At 47.5% G+C, this 18,818-nt stretch overlaps 2 protein-coding genes across 5 annotated transcripts in view; both read right to left on the bottom strand.

Annotated features, from left to right (window-relative positions):
• Positions 1-17,229, bottom strand: part of LOC4801442 (sex determination protein fruitless-like) — a 94,615-nt gene extending 77,386 nt beyond the window's left edge. Inside the window, exon 1 of one of the 4 annotated variants that reach the window (XM_003736464.3) lies at positions 17,135-17,229. In XM_003736464.3, coding sequence (XP_003736512.3) covers positions 17,135-17,223 — 89 coding nt within the window. In that variant the 5' untranslated portion in view covers positions 17,224-17,229. The remainder of the gene's footprint in view (positions 1-17,134) is intronic. The other 3 variants (XM_003736463.3, XM_033377062.1, XM_003736466.3) reach the window with 3 other exon arrangements.
• On the bottom strand, positions 12,405-14,106 carry LOC13036500 (coronin-6-like). Its single transcript, XM_003736469.3, has one exon. The coding sequence runs from the start codon at positions 13,903-13,905 to the stop codon at positions 12,514-12,516; it is 1,392 nt and encodes a 463-aa protein (XP_003736517.3). The 5' UTR covers positions 13,906-14,106; the 3' UTR covers positions 12,405-12,513.
• Positions 17,230-18,818: the final 1,589 nt, after the last annotated feature.

Here is an 18,818-nt window from a genome sequence, read left to right as displayed (position 1 = left end):
TTGGTGCACGAGCGAGGCGATTGCCTAGGAGCCTTGCCCTCTAATATAATAAAAACATCAATAAATATATTTATTTATTTATCGTTAATATTTAATAATATTTAATATTATTTAATAATATTGAATATTTAATCTTAGTTTTGCTCAAAGCATAAAATAATTTAGAAAATTATATAAATAATGTCAATAAATAAAATATAAATATATAAATAAAGTAAGTATTCGAAATATCCTTCACAATGAAAAAAAAGAGCTGACAATATATACTGCTGGTCCCCCAAAAATATCCCCACTTTATATGTTGATGCAAGTTGAACCTTTTGAAATCGGGTTGCCCCGATCAGAGCCCACGGAATGGGACTGGGACTTGCGCTTGCGCTTGTGGGATCCCACCTCGACTCGACCTCAACCTGCCTGTCCAACTGTCATGACAAAGTGAATGCATCCTAGGAAATTCGATTAGCCGGCATACCGAGCCAGCCCAAGTCGAAGCCAGCCAAGGGACAGCGACATTCAGAATCAGAGAGCCAAAGAGTCGGAGCCAGAGCCACCAACAGCTAGGCCAAGTCACAGCGAGTGGCCAAGTGGATGCCCCTCCCCTTCCGTCCCCCACCCCCCCCCTCTATGTATCAGACACTCGCACACACACACATATGGACACACAATTACATGGGCCACATGCAACTAGGAAGCAAAATGATCTGGCCTGCCAGCCAGCAGCGGCAGCGGCAGTTGCAGCAACACCACCAACAAGAACCGCTCAAAGACCTTGGTATGGGGCCAAAGCCCATTGCAGCGAGCAACGGGGAACGGGCAACGGCTCCAACGGCAACCTGCCACACGCGGCCTACGTAAGTGGCAAGATCGCACACAGCCTCAGCTCTAAGGATGCCAGGCGAAAGGTGGGCAGGTTGGTTGCTTGGCCGCTTGGTCGGTTGCTAGGTAGGTAGGTCCATGTGGTACGCCTTTATGCTGCTTGCTGCTGCCTGCTGCTGCTGCTGCCATGCCCCCAAGTTGTTGCATTGATTTAGCAAACATGCATTTTTATAGCCTTACAACGCGCCCAGCTAACAACAACAGTAACAACAGCAAAAACAGCAACAACAGCAACAACAGCAACAAGTTTCTCTATTATTTATTCCAAGCTGACGGCCAAAAGACTGACACTGCAGAAAATTTGAATCGAATTTAAAACATTCCATTCTTGATACTTTGGTAATTTAATAATAGAAAAAACTATCAAAATTATATAAAACATAACTTAAATATATTAATTAATATATTCAAAATTTTTAAATATATTTTATTTAAATATATGGCCAGCACAAATGTGACTAATAAATCCATGTTTTTTCTTTTATTTCACGAGAATTCTGAAAGCTTTATATGTTTAAAAATAAACACGTACTGTTGTACCCGAAGATTGACGGCTTATACGTATAAAAACGTTCTCTAAAAGCAGAAAATAAATCAGTCAAGATCACTTCTTGGCTAAAATGCATTTGCCATTTAATCATTGAAATCTAGTTTTTAACTTAACAAGAAATATAAATCAAAAAAGCATCAAGGACTTTGTAGGAAACATTGCGATCAATTCCCAAAGCGGTTTTGGTAATTATTAAACAATATTCCATGTATCTATGATATGGTATTTCAAGGACCGCAAAAAGGGATTATTTTTTTGACTGGTCTGAGAATAATCCATGAATGTCCCCGAAAATGTTTAAATATATAAGTTTACGGTTAGTCTTCCGTGATCTTTAAGATGCATTCAATTTTTCGCTCAGTGTACGAGTGCACTGCTTTAAAGGCATCTATCTACCCTGTCCCTGTCGTTTGCCTGCTCTGTCGCCTATTCCGTCTTCCTCGCTCTCTGATTATTTTGATAGCGCTGGCGCACAGCTGCAGCCGCGCGCGGCATGAAAGTCTCCAACTTGCGGCTTCAATCTTGCATCTCTCCACATGCCACATGCATTGAGCGCATCCCCCAAGCCGAGCGGTCCCCCACCCCACAACCCGCCATGGATTAAAGTGTTATTAATGTTTATTATGGCTGAATGAGTTTTAATGTTCGTCGAGGTTATCATTAAAATGTTGTTAAAATTTGAATACCACGTGAGAACAAACAGAGCCGAGCGAGAGAGAGCCTTTTTGCCTTGGCCTGCTCAAAAAAAACCAGTGGCCCCCAGAGCTGGCCATGGCCGAGTCCGAGTCCGAGACCGAGACGGAGACGGACACCAAGTTTCAGTTGCAGATGGAGATGGAGCAGGAAGAGCGCGTACTTTATTTTGATTGAAGCTGCCATGGAATTTCTTTTGTGTGTTCGCAGAGATTTTTTAATGATCGGTGACAGGATTATTAAAGTCATTAAGCGGCCACTTGTAGTTGCTGTCCGAGCCAGTACGGGCCGGGCCGGGCTGTAGCTGCTCGTGTTGTTGGCGGGGCTGGATCTAATAATGTTAACTGTAACTGGCAATGGCAGTCGTAAAAGTTGCCACTTGCAACACGGCTGCCGCACAGCGTACAGCGTCCAGCTGCAGCACCAACACCATATGCTGATGCTCCAGCCGATGCTGCAAAGTCGCGGTCTGATGTCTGATGCGGTTTGTGCCGCTGATCATAAAGGCCCCAACCTGGCTCACATCTCTGTGGCAGTGGTCTAATGGTCTGGCTGGCGGTTCGTGTGAAATTCTGTTTGGGTTATGGGGTTGCTTTTAATTAGGGTCATCAGCGGTAAACTGGCCTCCAGCCCGAAATTACAGGCAACCGGCCACGGATGAGTCCCGCCAAAATGATGTCTGCATAAAAATAAATGCCCTAATTGCTGGTAATACACATTCTACCCACAAAACTGGGGTGCCACACTGCCAACAGTTTTAGCCGTTTCGAACTTGTCACGAGATCGGATATGAATTATGAGCACTATAACCCAGGATATACATATAACCCCAATTGAGAGGTGATAAAATAGTGATTCTGTTGTCGGGAAAAGATTGCAAAAAGGTGCCATACATATGTCCGCTGATGGGATGTGGTTTTATTGGGCTTAATGTAGTTGTTAGATCTTGGCTAAGGTTTTTGAGGAGTACAAGTACAAGGTGCCTGCACTGAGAGCCACAGATAATTGAGGAGTACTCGGATAGAGATGATAGAAATTATTTGAAATATCTTAAAAGCCATTAGAAGCTGCTGCTCCAAACAGTTGTTTCAAATGCGAGCTAAAAGACTCTGAAAACTCAAGATTCCCTTGAGATGTCTTCCCTCTAGAACTGACTTGCAGCCTGGATAGACCTTTTACCCAAACAATTTAGAGGTAAAGAAAGGGTGAGTATCATCTGATTGCCAACTATTAAAAAAAGGTCCTGAATTCCTTAGCTTTTTTGAGATTTTTGAGTGCCTATGAGATACTTACAGCAAAACCTTCTCAAGTCGCTTTTGTTCTCTACGCACAAAGCACTGAAACAAGCCATGAATCCATGGTCCAATCGGGACCTTTGAAAGGCGACCCAGTTTAATAACGCTGTTGGGGAAAATGCAATAAAGATTCCTTTAGCCCGTGTCCCTACCAAGGGAATGTCCACTCGGGTAAAAGAAACGATGCCCAGCCCAAGGAGGTGTCTGTCCTTGAAGCTCTTGTTTTGCACTTGTTCTGGTCCTTGTTCCTGTTCTTCCTTCCAGCTCCTGCGCTAGCGTCCTGGTGGTATTTTGTGCAGCAGCTTAAAGAGCAATTTTCCCGACAACTTCAGCGCTGGGCGGCTGGCTTTTCATGTCAGGCGGCATTAATGTCGGCACGTTTATCAAATTGCAGCTTAAAGCGGTGCTGCGACGCGGTGGTGCCACGCGGTGGTGCCACTGCTTGGCGGTGCAGCAGCTAAAACCGAACTACGAGCGGGCCAAGTGATTACCGTGAAGCCGTCAGATGACAGCCGAACACGTACACGTGCACGTACACGTCAAATTATTGACACTCAACTTCTGCTCGATTCGATTGGGGATGGATCTGTGGAAAGTTTCGGCAGCTTTCCTCGAAATTTGAAGGTCTGTCGCAGCGGGTTATGTAATGAAAAGTTTCCAGCTCACGCAACTGCCACGCCCACACACGCGCGCACACACACACAGAGGGGCAGAGGGAAAGGGGAGTGCAGTTTGTTGGTCAAGGTCACGAACAGGAGTGGGCGGAATCAGCGAAGAGTAAAAGCCAAGAACTAAAATTACAAACACAAGCCAAACGGGCGGCCCAAGTGGGCGGCCAGCCAGTTATGTTGGAAAATGTTGGAATAATATGGAGAGCATACCAATGGCAGGGGGGGGGGGGGGGGGGGGGGGGGAGAGGAACAGTAGCTGCTATCGATTAAGATTTCAGCCAAGGAAAACAATTGATTTACGAATGAGCGAGAGAGCGAGAGAGCCATCGCAGCCCAGACAAAGGCGGCCCCCAACAGTGGTGGAGGAGGAGTCGACGCCGCCGCCAAAGGAGTACGGGGCACGGAGCCCGGAGAGATGTGGGCTTAGATGGAGTCCGGAGTCGGACTTGGAGTCGGGTGCAATTAGCTGGCGAACCGACTGCAGACTGCAATTTTAATTGCCCATCGCTGGGGCTGTTGGGGCTGTTCGGGCAGCTGGGGACAGCATTTGTGCATTTTTCCTCTTCTTTTTTGACCGTTAGACGCCAACGAAGTGGCCAAGGCTGGGATCGGGATCGGGATCGCTGTCTCATTTTGCAATAATCAGCGACAACGAAATGGAGCACAAACGTGGCTAATTGTAAATTGTTGCAATTTAAATTGTTACCAGCGAACAGTAAACAGAGCCCCACTAACTGGTCGTAAAAGCCACGCAACAGAACAGCGGCAGAAGCAGAAATGCTGTCAAGGCCCAAAAACCAATTGCTGCACCTCAGCCATTGCCACTGCCACTGCCAATGCCACAGCCCCTCCGTAGTAGCCTCATCAATTGGAACTGGAAAACAGTATTTAGTATGGAAGAGACATGGGACGTTAGGTGGGATCGTAAAAAGGTTCCTTCCACTTCGGATCGTAAAAAACATTATGCAACAGGCGACTCTCCGTTCCATTTGCAATCATCTCTCTCTTGGGCTACACTGAGAAAGGATTCACACTTCAAGAGCTGACAATGCACCTCAAGTACCTCTGGAGTTTTCGCTCAGTGTGCCTTTGGTGTTCCTTTGGGCCCGGTTGACAAAGCATCTGCAGCTTGACCCCCCCTGCGGTGTGTGAATTTTATTTTATGTAATAAGCAGTTAGCGGAGGGATCGAATCGGATCGGATCGTGGCAGAGGCGGCCAGTTATAACGAGATTCACTTCGGTTTACGGTTTTTGTCGCTGTGGCAGCGGCTGCGGCTGCGGCAGTGGCACTTAACGATGCGTTTATTAATGCCAGAACGGAGATCGTGATCGGGACCAAGAAGCAACAGGAAAAAAAAGCGACTACAAGGAAGAGAGAACCGCGAACAGAGAGCAGCGAACATTTTTATGTGCCGCCTCATTGGCCTTTATCTATGTTATCAATACATTTAGAAATTGATTTTACGATCGTGTAATTAATTGGAGGGGGCAACTAATATTGCCAACATTGTTGCAAAGTGGCGGCTTCCAGCTCGCGACGGGATGTTCAAAGCCTTTACGGCTGCATTAAGGCCGAGGCAATTTAATGGAGTGCCGAGGGAAGCCTCTTCCTGTCGCTGAAAGTTGCCTGAACCCTGGCCACATTTAGACTTTTTTCCTAATGACAATTGACTCGGGCCATTTGGCCAATTTTTAAGCATTTTATATGGCAAAAGTTATGCAAGCGATGCCCAACCCCAGCAAGGCAGCCGATACATTTCCCAGCCGCATCTCAGCGTCAGCGTCAGCGTCTCGCAGATGCCACAGAGAATTTCTCAGGCCAGGCCATTTATGGCATATGGATTGTCGATGGCATGGCCAATTGTCGATGGCCAAGATCTTGGCGAGATCGATGAACAATTTAACGGGCAGACCGAGTCCGAGACCGAGTCCGAGTCCGAGGCCGTGGCTGCCTTCAGTTCTAACTGTCCCTCTGACAAAATGCCGCAACCTGCAAATGTAACTGACAGAGCGGCAGGCAGGGCCGAAAGATAGAAAGATGTGAGGCTCGAGGAGGAATCGTAGAATGGGAGAAGCGAACGATACTAAGTATACGATGTGCAGGCAGAGAAAAAAAAATAAATCAAATTTTCTCATCAATCTCATCGAACATGAAAATGCACTTTCAAAACGCATTAAATAAACCATAACGGCACGCATGCGCAGCCGAGAAGTTGTATCTGAAGCTGAAGCTGGAGCTGGGGCAAGGGAAGCCGCAGCCGAAGCCGAGTCGAGGCTGAGGTTGAGGCCGCGTAAATCTTTCACTTTGAGCCAAAAGCAGCACAGCACAGCACAGCTAACTGAGGCTAACTGGAAAACTAGCGGCCAAGAAATAACGTAAACGATAAATGCGCATAGGCAAGTGCAGAACCAGCCAGGAGAGGGCGAGGGAGAAGGAGGACTCCAAGTCGAACTCCAAGTCGAAGGCAGCTGGCCAGTGCAGACTCTCTGCATTCGCCATGGTCTGGCCATATTTGGCATTGGCTTTGCCCAAACTGCACGGCAGACACGTTGCGACTGCGCTGACAAATTGCTGTGGTTGTTGCTGTTGTCGCCGGCACCAGGCCGCCGCATCGGATATGCCAGCAGGTCCTCCGGGCAGCCGCGGCACACAAATTTGGTAGCACGCCGCGCACGGCGGCACTCAATAGTGTCCAATAATTCATAACGCAGCCGTCGCCGTTGCCAAAATTGGCAAGACTCTTGATAAGCCGACGCTGCTGCTGCTGTTGTTGCTGTTGCTGCTGTTGCTGTTGTTGCTGCTGCTGCTGTGGCTTCTCCTGTTGCTGCCGCGCGTAATAAATCTGAGCAATTTGTTGCACACTAATCGCCAGAGCTAAAGCAGCGACTGAGGCTGCACCGAAGCCTGATCGGTGGCCAAAATGGGGTTTCGTTTCCCATTTTCAATTGAAAGTATCTATCGGCTTATGGGTTGCAGGTGTTTCGCCAGAGTTGCGCCCAAACAATCGCCGCAGCAGGAACATCAATTAGTGGGCCAGATAAATCAGTTTGGTAATTGCGAAGAAGATATTTCTAAATGTTTTTGCGCTTAAACCATGACCAGTAATAGCTGGGAAAATATCGATAAATCGTTTGAACATGCAGCATATGGAACATCGATTTAGGTGTTCCTAATGAATGCTCGAAAATACATAGAAAATCGATACAATCCGATTACATTTAGAGCAACAATACCTGCTATATTCTTCTAGGCAACCACCTTCCGACTGAAGTTTAGCTTGGCTCGTTTATGGACTGGCTAATAATAGCCATAATTTGGCGGGTAAATGAAATTAGCATGCATTAGAGAACGGCAATGGCCAATAACGGCATAAACCTGCCATTGATCCTTGGGGCGTCCCATTGGGCAACTTTGTGCAGCAATTGCTGCTTGCTTCGTCGCCGCAAAGACGAAGTCGTCGTTCAAGTATTCCCTGCGCATGTCTGACTGACTGACTGACTGCCTGATTGACTTGGCCTGGACCTGGACCTGGACCTGGACCTGGGGGTTGGACTATGACTGAGACTGGAACGGGGACGGGGACGGGGACTGTGACTTGGACCGAGCATCAATGAAACTTGGCGGATGCTGCTGCAGATGCCTCACGCTGCGGCCTAACGGTATCGCAGCAGTTTCAGACCCAACGAGCCATCGAAGCAAGTTCCCGTTCCCGTTCACGTTCCCTTCCATTCCTTCTCGGGCCTTTCCCATTCCCCCATTGGGGATCTTTCTAATGGCGCACGCATCTGCATCTGCGTCGCATTTGCCGCTTCAATGGCCAGCTGAGTGACCATCGAATGGACTGTTCTCTTCTCTCTTCTCTTTTCTTATTCTCTAGCTGTTTATATTTTCTTGTTGTGCTCTTCTCCTCACCCATTTCTGGGCGCCATGGCGTATGCATTTTTTATGTAAATTGATTTTTTCCCCGAGTTTTCTTGTTCTGCCCCATGGACTGTCATTAGTTATGATGGATGATGTTTGGAATTATTTAAATATATTCAATTAATATAAGCAGACACAACATAAACAACAAACGAACGCGGGAATGGAGTACCAAGTGGAAGCGTTTTTTAATTGGAAAAAGTCTATTTGCAGAAAGCACTTTTGAGCACAAAAATATTACTCATGCGCCCAGTGGCCTCCAATCCGCAGATGTTCGATTCCCATTTGATAATTGAAACATTTTCATCTACACTCCGACACTATTAACATGTGGAATGTCTTCATTGGCCTGGGAATAAGTTAATAAAATAATTGAAGTACATGACAGCAACAAGTGCAGTCCGGCATAAGTCCAGATCCAAGAGCAGAAATGGAAGCACGATGGAGAGATGGAGACAACGGTCAACAAGGCGAAAAAGGCGAACAAGGAAAGCGTGAAGCAGACAATCAATAAATTTCTGGCCAAAAGAGTCGGCCTGCAAACAGTGGCAACAGGCAGAGGCAATTACCAATTGTAGGACTGCCCTAGACTCTGCCTTCTGCCTTCTGACGCTGTTGTGGCTGTTCCTTCTGTTGGGTTCAATTTCAAAGATTTCTCTTGAAAATTGAATACCAAATAAAGCGCAATAAAACAGAACAAACTGGAAAGGAAAATTGGCTGCGGAAGGTCGTATCTTTAGATACCCTTTCAGATCGGAAGATCATTGTTTAATCTTGGCCAAATAAAATACAATAAAATAGTAAGCTGGAAGAGAGATCATCGCCATAAATATAAGAAAATTGTGTGATATTTGGAGGACCATATACCGGCTCTATGACCCTGTAGAAGATCAAACAACTGTGTGGCAGACAGACGTGGTCATATCGAGTCAGCTACTGATGGTGACCAATATCTGAGTTCTTCACAGGATATTACAGATTACTTTATTGTGTTGCAACCTTCAGAGAAGAGTTTCCGTAGCCTTTGGCAGGGGGCTTAAACCCAAAACCAGGCAACACACAGACACAGAGGCACAGCGAGAGAAGGAGACGGAATGGCTGGAATATGATTTACATGCGGCACTAACTTGGGAGCGAGTTGAACTCGATGGGAGCAGGACCAGGAGCTGCAGAAGCAGCAGCAGCAGCAGCAGCATCAGCATTTGCCGTTCTTTCATCGTTTGGTCGTGCAACGTTTGCCACCTGTTCCTGATCCGCATTTGCGCCTCTTGCCCCCAGATGTTGCCTCTTCTTGTTTTCTTTCTCCCGTTATTGTTGCTTTCTTAGCCTTGCCTTGCCTTGCCTTGCCTTTATATCGTTAGCTAATTTTATTGTTACAATAACTGTTGTTGCTGCTGCCTGCCTCGGCTTCGGCTGCTGCTGCTGTTGCTGCTGGCATAAATGGCATTGCTTTTGCTGTTGCTGTTGCCTCTTGGCTGTTGGCTGTTGATGGTGGCTATCTTTCGCGTATCTTATGGCCGGCCTTGCTTCCACTCGTATCAATTCTATTAAGCTTGGCAGCAGCTTCAGCTCCCCTCTCCGACTCGTTGCCCCTCCCCCCCTGTGGCTCCATTCAGCATGTGACTAATCATGCAGACCCAATCATGCCACAAGTTTATTTATTTTCACGTTGCAACTGCACAGCTTAGAGGAAGCAAAAAAGAGAGAACGAAACGAACGAAAAAAAAAAACAAAAAAAAACTGGGTAATCCACTTGAAAATTCCTGGATTTTTGCTTCCTTTTCGCTCGGCACCCGTACATATAGATTTTCCATTTTCCATTTTTTGCTGCTGTCGTTGTTGCTGTTGCCTCCCTGTTATCGCCTGAGTATCAAGGCTGCTGTTCTCGTTATTGTTCCCTGTTATGTTGCCTGCCTGGGTTCCAGGGGTTCCAGGGGTTCCAGGGGCTCCATCGGATGCATTAGATGCATTGGATCCATCCATGTGGTTCGGTGGCCGCTTGTTTGGCTTCGCTGGCTGTTCAAATTTTTATAAAGTGAGTTATCTGCTGGGCTGTCGTGTGGCTGGCCCGAAGACGACATTGCCATTGCTGTGGCCATTCCATTCCCAGCTGCACTTGTTGTTCTTGTTCACTCTCCGAGTGCATCTGTGCCTCGGTGTCCCGGTGCCCCTGTGCATCGTGTGTGTGCGACGTTTACCGCTATCATTGCCTCAGCACAGCTGTCACTCGACTGCCCGTTATGTGTCCTTGAAAGATCTCTAACTGGCTAACTGTATCTGATGCTCCACAGCCGCCCCGGCCCACCTGATGCCTTTCCTGATGTGTTGTCTGTGCAGAAATTATAATCCACTCAGCACTCCACTCCACTCCACTCTCTCTCTGCCCCCTGATCGGAGGTATCGTTTGTCCTGCCCAAAACGCTGGACTCCATCGAACATCATCCATCATCTATTCGTGGACGTGACCCGGGAGAGTGTCGTGTAACACAGATTTGCGGATGTAACATTTATATTGCTCGGATCCGGACAGCTTATAACTGGATTTGTCGGGCCGAGTCTGAGCTCTGATTAGATTGGGAGATGGGGATACACGTACTGGTAATGCATTTATCACTTGCCCTTAAAGAAACATTCGATTTTTAGAAAAGGCGCCTCCCTTGTATCCTTTTTTCAGTGGATTTCTGTCTGGGTTTGTTATGGGGGGGGATGCTAGCCTTTTCTACTTTATCTTGTAGAAGCAGATTCCATCTCTAGTGCCGTCAACCCACAAGTTTCCCAAATAAATCTCAATCACACATCAGCTTGGGCTGTCAGCGGGTTGCATAGCGGGGATTAGACATCCTACCTGGGCAGGCAGCAACATCATCTTCGATCTTCGATCGAGAGGAATGGAATCGAGTGGAAGGGGCTCTCGAGGCCTGAGGCTGTTGGAGAGATGTCAAAGTCGATGTCGCTGTCGATGCCACTTGCTGTACTCGCAACTGTGGCAGAGATGCAGAAAGCGGAGAGAGGAATGCAGAATGCAGAATGCAGCAAGCGTAATTGATAAAGACCGACAAATCCGTTGATGGCTATGTTAATAAATACGAGAATGCCCGATCTGGCTGGAAAGGAGGAGGATCAATGTCGTTGGCAAACGATCTTATTGATGGCAGGAAGACAAAGACCCAAGACTGTCTGCTAATGCCACAGTCGGGGCCCTGCAGAACCAGTTGCAGTGCCACTCGATGTTGCAGGTAGCCATGTGGCTGGCTGGCTGGTTGGCTGGCTGCTGTTATTGAGTCGCGTTCGATTTTTATAATGATTATCGCCATTACAGGAACTGTTGTTGCATCTTTGTGATTGCGGTTCTCTGATCTGTTCTGATCTGATCGCAGCTACTGCCACCACACCACAGCACAGCACACAAAAGGCAGCTAACAATGCAACTGCAACTGCAACAAGCTGGCTGCAATTAGGCTGGGCGTGGGGTGTGGGGTGTGGGGCGAGGGGCGCGGCCGGGGCGCATAAATTGCGTTAGGATAATGATCGCGCTTTGGCACAGTAAATCGCATTTCGAAATGCAACGGACACCAGAGATACAGTTCGAATGTGCTTGCTCCTCTTTGGCCGCTCTCCCCGCCAAGGCTGAACTGGTTCTGCAACAAATTTGACGCGCGCTGCTACAAATGAGCGAGCCCCAAGAAAGCAAGATGGAAAGAAAGAAAGAATGGGGGAAAACAGAGGCAAAAGAAAGCTGAAGGAAAACCAGTAGAAGGCCAGCATCAGGCATCAAGCACCGTTTTGGCCACGCATGCTGGGGCGCCATTTAAATTGAGATTTATTGCCAGCCACTTCTGCTGCAGCTGCAGGTGCATCAGCAACTTGCAACTTGCAACAATCGCTGACGCAGCAGCAGTTGCAGCGGCAACGGCAGAGACAAAACTGTAAAACGCTACCCGCTGTCGGCTTCGTCCTGGCCAGCGTTTTGTCGCGTGGCAAGGCTGATATATAACAACCAACAAATCGCCGACCCGGGCCGGGCCGGGACGGGACGGGCCGTCCTGGCCAATGAAGATGAAGTTATTAGGCGACTTATTTCGTGGACGTGTCACCAGCTCTCTGGCCGAGGAAAATCTGAGCGCATTCTTTCTGTTTTTCTCTCCGCTGTGGCGGCAGCCTGCTCGGGAGTGGAGGCAAGATTTAAAGTAATGACAATGCTTAAGAAGAATTTTAATTCAATTTGCTCGATGGCAGGAAATTGCTCTTAAATATTGTCAGCAAAGATTTCATGGAATCCAACAGGAATTAATTTGGAAACATACATTTTCCATGCACAAGAAAACCAGGAAACTGACAGAAATTTCACAGCCCACATCTAGAACTTGTCAAACATGTCCCCAAAAGCGTAGATTTCTAGGGTCTTTCGCTTGGGCAAATAATAATTTAATATAGGAATGGTACATTAACTCTTAAAATCTGTTCGGGTTTCGTTGGACATAGAGACCTTCAGCTTTGGTCCTCTCTTATGCCCGTGCATCTTCGGCATTCTGTTTTTCCATCTGTTTCGCCTTGTTTTTGTTCAGCAACTTTTCCCACATAGTCGCTGCACGAGATACGCGATCGCGTGAAATTGTGCTGCCCGATGCCCGACAAGCTGTGGCACCTATAGCCCTTTTCCTTGGTCTTCTCTCGTTACTATTCTGATTGGTGGCCGTCACGTCGATGAAGCTGTCCTTGAGGGAGAACGTAACGGGCTCCGCATCCATGCCTGCTATCCACTCTTCAGCCGTGATGGCGGCGGTCGCCGCCAGCGTGTTGGGGTAGAGGTCCTCCTGGAAGTGATCCGACTTGCGCGGCACCGTCATCGAAACCACCTGGCACTGGCCGTTGCTCGTCAGGCGATAGAACCTGGCCACTTCGCAGGCGATGATGTCGCAGCCGCGCTTCGGCATCATGGCAATACCGCGCTGCGGCTCCGTCGTCTTGAAGCAGCTTATGTAGTGCACGTAGGGCGGCTCCGGCGTCACCTCAAAGAACTTAATGACGAGGTCGCCCTTGCCGCACAGATATATCATGTTCGTGTCCGCATCGTATATCGGAAACAGGACACCACTCGCCATGTCCAGGTTGCCCTGGGCAATGGAGTTGCACAGATCCTGCGGATCGCGGAGCGAGTACTGGCGGTCCGAAGCGCGATTGAAGCCCGTTGTGAATACCAGGCCCGAGCGCAGGAAGATGGCGCGCGAGGCCCTGGCGCTGTCGTGGCATATGGCTTCGCTGTACAGTTTTGCGGTGCGAGGGTCGAATATACGGATCTTCTTGTCTCTGCAGGTGGTGACCAGCATCGTGCCGTCCCAGTTGAAGCAGGCACTGTACAGGACTTCCGGATGGGAGTCAAGGTGGACCAGAATCTCGCCAGTCCCCACATTCCAGATGACGACCTTCTTGTCCCATCCGGCGGTGAGCAGAACATTGTGGGCCGAGGGATGCCACAGCAGAAGGGCCACCCGACGCTCATGGTAGACCAGGTCGACAGTGGGTTGAGTCAGGGTGGTCGTCAGACCTTCGTCTGGTATCATCCACAGCTTCACCGAACAGTCCTCGGATGCGGAGGCGATCAGATTGTCGTCGTGCGGACACCAAGCGATGTCTAGCACTGGGCTCGTGTGTCCGGACACCAGCGGATAGTCGGACGGAATGCGTCCAGTCTGGGACAGTGGCAGAACGATGAAGGCCCCGCCGCCCGACGTTTCCAGAATAATGGCCAGGAATTTGGGATTGGCGCAGCAGAGAGTCGAGTCCCAGCTGGTTTTTGAGACGCGTATGTTTTCGAAACCGTCCTCTCGCTTCTGGGCCTGTCCAAAGACATGCCGGAATTTCGAGTTCCGTACCATCCGTACCAAGGACATTTCCATGAATCAAGGACGATCTCTGTTTGCAAGTTCTTTGGTAAACGGAGATTTGGGATTTACGGAAATAGTCAACTAAAATTTCGAATTTATCACTTGCTTTCGTTTTTGTTAAGAAATAAAATTACGAATGTTTAGATGTAAATAAAACTTTAAAAATATAACAGCTCTGAATAGCTCGAGTACCAGGAAAATTATGATATTCACAATACATGTGTGACAATGTACTGCTTTTTTGCCTACTTGTTTGGACACACAATCTAAAATATAAAAATCTCGAGTGCCAAACGGCTAGACCGATTTTTATGAAAATGTTTTTGTAAGATCAATGATTTAGTCGATTTGTGTGTGTTTGAACAATGCCATTGGGCCGTCAAATGAATACAGAAAGACGCGTGAGAAATTGTAGAGCAGAAAGAACGAAATGTGTGTGTGAGCATGTCGCAATGGCGTGTATCTTTGGACCGCATTTGGAATTTGGACCGGAGAAAAGTGCGTCTGTTCGTAATTGACACTCACTCACATTTACATCCGCTTCGTTTCTTCGTCTCGCAGTCCAGTACGAACTAGATATTGAATATTCCGCTCATCCGAAATTGATAATTGTTGTTAAGGACAAAGAATGTCCAGATTGTCATGAGTCAACACCAGAGCTATTGAACGACTTGCTCATTAGCATGGATCCAGATTCAAGCCTGTTCCTGAAGTCAATTCGATAAATCAGTTCATGATTCCAAATGACATCTTTCGCAGGACAGAAGTAGTTCACAGTACTTTCAATCAGTACATTCAAAAGTTTCTATAAGAGTTATACTGCTGTTTCACGCTCCCTAAAACACGTAATGTTGGAGTCCCCTTATTGTCCGGGAAAATGTTTTGTTTTCGAATTGTGACTAGGGGCTTAATTGCTCTTATATTTCTCGCTAGCAAACCCTTTCAACTCCTACAATAATTGCCTTTAACCCTTTTTGTAGCCACCCCATCTCGCTCTGGACCCTTTCAAATTACAAATCGCATACCGCTACTTGAGTGGCAGTTTCTATATAAGAGAAATTGAAATCCCATTTGGAGCAACAGGGATTGAGTACAACTTAAACCACTCACAACACAACAAAAAACACTGAAAACCTTAAATTTGTTTATTAATAATTAGCTTTACCAATTTCTATGACATTTTCAAATCCTTCGAAGAGGAATTGAAGTTATTTCAAATAAATCTGGGCGTTGTCTGAATTTGTTAAGAGAATATGGAAAAATCTAAATTGCATAAGTTTTTCGGTGGATCCTGGACCAGTGTGCCCCACACACACACTTAATTGCAATTGACATTGATTAGCATTTGCACGCCAATGCGGCGGGGTGTTAAGTAGCCAAAGGCATCTAATGAGTTTGCCATGTGGCAAAGCATAATTTCTGCATGTCAGTCACTCAGTCGGTGAAATGTGATGGGGAGGAGGAGTAGCAGAGCATCAGAGCGTCAGATGGAGGAGGAAATGCCGGAAAAGTGTGGTATGGGTGCGTTGTCAATGTTGGGGCTAATCCTGCTCATCATCTACATCTACAGTTGCCAGCACGAATGCGATTTTGAAAAATCACCAGAACCGGTTGTCACCATTTGACGGAAAAGTCTTAGCCGGTGCTGGTGCTGTTGCTGCCGATGTTGCTGCTGTTGCCTGGCTGGCACCTGCTGATTTTATCCTGGCCGTTTGGCCGCTTGGCTGCTTGGCCGCTTGGCCATTTGCTTGGCTCGCTGTTCGGGGCTGCCTCTCCATTTGATTGTCTGCCGTTGATTGCCGCTGATGTTCTGCAGCTGTGTAGTCGTCGTCTTCGGGGCCTGCTGGAAATTAAGTTGCTGCCTGACAACATTTACATGCTGGCAACTGGCAGGTTTTGATGTTTTAATGATAAGATTTGCGCGATTGATTTTTCCTGGGTGTCTCGGCTGCTGCTGGACCATCCCAGCACCCACCTCCTACCAACAAAAGAGCTGGAAAATGTGGCGCAAAAACGTGCCACAAACCGATTGGGCCGCAACGCCTCCCCTAACAAGGTCAATGGGTTAATGCGGCATCAGTCGGGATTCGGTAGTCCCAGACCACACGCCCACCTTGTGCCTGGATTACGATAATTGCCTCTGCCGGCCGTTGCTGCTGCTGCTGCAGCGGCGGTCCCCAATCCCCAATCCGCAAGTGCAACTGTAAGTGCCACCGTTTGAGCTGGCGGCACTGGATGGCACGATGACGATTGACAGCGGTGCTGGAGCTGCCACTCAACTGCAGACGGCGCATGTTGGCCATCAAATGTCTAGGCTAAACATTTAGATTAGACGACGAAGACGAAGACGACGACGGCGAGGAGTCTTCCGTCTTCCGTCAGGAATGCCATTTTTATGGAGCAGCAGCCAGTGCTGGATCCATGTAGTCGAGAACAATCGACGCGACGATGGGGGCTAATCTAGTTAAATTGTTGCATGCAACAGTTGCACACAAACACACTTAGATCCAGATACAGATACAGATACACAAACAGATACAGCTACACGATAGCAACAGATACTCGGATAATTTCGTTGAGCTAATTGCGAAAAGTGCTCCCGTGGCTGTGGCTGTGGCTGTGGCTCCACACCGCCCGTCCAGACAAGTGAAAGACAAGCGGGCACGTGCGGCGGGGGCAGGTCGAAACTGGCTCCCGAACTCGATTAGCCAATCCTCCCATGCCAGCCAATGCCAGCCCGAACCGTTGGCCATTTATGTAAGTGACACCTACGTGGAAGTGGATGTGGATGTGGTAGCCGGGAGGCAGCAATTGTGTTCCCTGGGCCCACAAATAATAGCTTCATTGGGCAGCTATGCAGCTAGGCCGCCGTTGCCGGAGCAATTTCAATGCCAGCGGCCTCTGCAGTGGCCTGCAGGCTGCCAAAATGGGCAACCATGTCGGGCAATGGAATCTGGTCTGAAATTTGCATTGTCTTGCTCCGGCCAGAGCCAGAGCCAGAGCCAGAGCCATAGCCAGGGCCGACCAAAAATGGTCGTTGGCATTGCCTGACATTATTATGCTGCCGATGCCGATGCCACTGCCACTGCCACTGCCACTACTGATGCTGATTCGGACCCCTAATGGCTCCGACCGGGCATTTAAATGTCCATCAATTTATCAATTAAGTTTGCAACTAAACAATTAATTGTCATCCAGACCCTGGGAAGCTCTGCCACACTCACTCTGCTCCTCTACTCACTTGGGCCTCGGCATTGCTTTTGCTTCCTTCCCAGCACGAGTATTTATCCATATAGAGCAGGCGGTTTTATGGCCGCGACGTTCCGACATTTACTAACCATGGCCTGGCAGTCCATCCACAGTTTCGCTTCGAATGCCGCAATATGCAGGTGACAATAAGTGGCGAGAATATGTGCATAGTAAAAATTTGTTGAGCTTGTCGCTTGAGCGGAATTTATGGGCCGTGCACATGGCGCCAAAGGTAATGTGGGAGACCAGGTAACTGTGACAGCCGCCTGGCTGTGCCGCTGAAGGTTATGCCTGGCTGTGGCCCAGCAGTTCCAAAACTGCACCGGAATGGAATGCCCCCAGAAATGGGGGGCACTGCAAAGTGTTCAAAATTACTAAAGCCGCTTATGGAGAACTCATGCATACGAGTATTTGTTGGCAGTGTCGCGGAGGTTCTCTCTGCGGCCCGTTAGCGATGCGTTCGTGAGTTGCCAAATGGCCCAAACGGTGGGCGGAAAATGGGTTGGTCTGGGAACACTTGAAGTGCTGATACGAAGAGGTTTTGTAACTCAAATTTGATGGCAAAGAAATTTATCATCTATTATTTTCATTTCAAGAATTGTTACTGTTTTTTATTGAGTCTTGAAAGAATCCAGACAATATGCTGATAATAAAGATAGCCAATAAACAGCTGATAGAATCCTTCATGAATGATAGTCTAAAACTGCGGAATGGGATCGTCAAGTAAGCTCGTACTTCCTTTGAGCCATGTCATATGGTTATACTCGCATTCATATCTCTTATTCAATAAACTTTTGCAAGCACACTCTTCATGTTCACAAGCATCGCTGCTTTAATGTCACCCACTTCAAATGCCATTGACAGAAAGTTATAAATTACAAGAGGAGCGCGTCCTTTGTGGCTGCTAAAGGAAGAAAGATCCCCCTTGAAAAGTAGAAAAATATGAATATTGCTGGGGGAAATCCAATGAATTCATTCATTTATCCAGTCGTTTCTTACATTCAGTCAGTGAAATTGGACTGAACAGCTTCTAAGTAGTCCGTTTTTTCTGAAAATTAGTTATTAATGTTCCCATTTCTACGCCAAAACTTCTTCCACATGCCATGGACTGCCTCTTCCAACGAAGAAGTTCTGGGGGAGACTTAGTAGTTTTTAGTCACTTTTGAATTTGATTATGCCAAATAATAGAAAATCAGATGTTTTGAGGCTGCTTCTCACGGACCCCTCGCCATTTGGCGGTTTTTGCCATTATTTTTGTTTGCTTTTGTGGCACAGTAGTTCAAGCCACGGGTAAATGTCATAAGTTAATTAGATTAAATTGCAGCCGCAATATTGTTACATGTTCGCCTGCCTTCCGCTCCATTCCATTCCACTCTGCCTGTTCTTCTCTGTTCTGTTCTCCTCCTCCTTCGTGCTGTGTCTTTTCTTACTATTCATTTCTCGTTCTACCGATTCCGCTACTGCTGTCAATGTCAGTCGCAGTTGCAGTCGTGCTGCATACTTTGCGGCTGTCACGGCTTGCGCACAAAAGTAGGCAGCAAAACGTGTGGCCTGAGACGCCAAACAAAAGGCGCACATTTACATATGTTTGTATGTACCTTAATGACTGTGTGTGTTTGTGTGTGTGTGCAGGTCTAAGTGCAACTGGCTGCATTAATTAAAAGAAAAAAAATCAA

This window comes from Drosophila pseudoobscura, chromosome 2 (assembly GCF_009870125.1).
Source record: "Drosophila pseudoobscura strain MV-25-SWS-2005 chromosome 2, UCI_Dpse_MV25, whole genome shotgun sequence".
Classification (NCBI taxonomy): Eukaryota; Metazoa; Arthropoda; class Insecta; order Diptera; family Drosophilidae; genus Drosophila; species Drosophila pseudoobscura.
This window is presented reverse-complemented; position numbering and strand designations above follow the sequence as displayed.

Bases quoted from the DNA above. Each gene is read 5' to 3' on its own strand.
- LOC13036500 (XM_003736469.3), bottom strand. From the start codon at position 13,905: ATGGAAATGTCCTTGGTACGGATGGTACGGAACTCGAAATTCCGGCAT.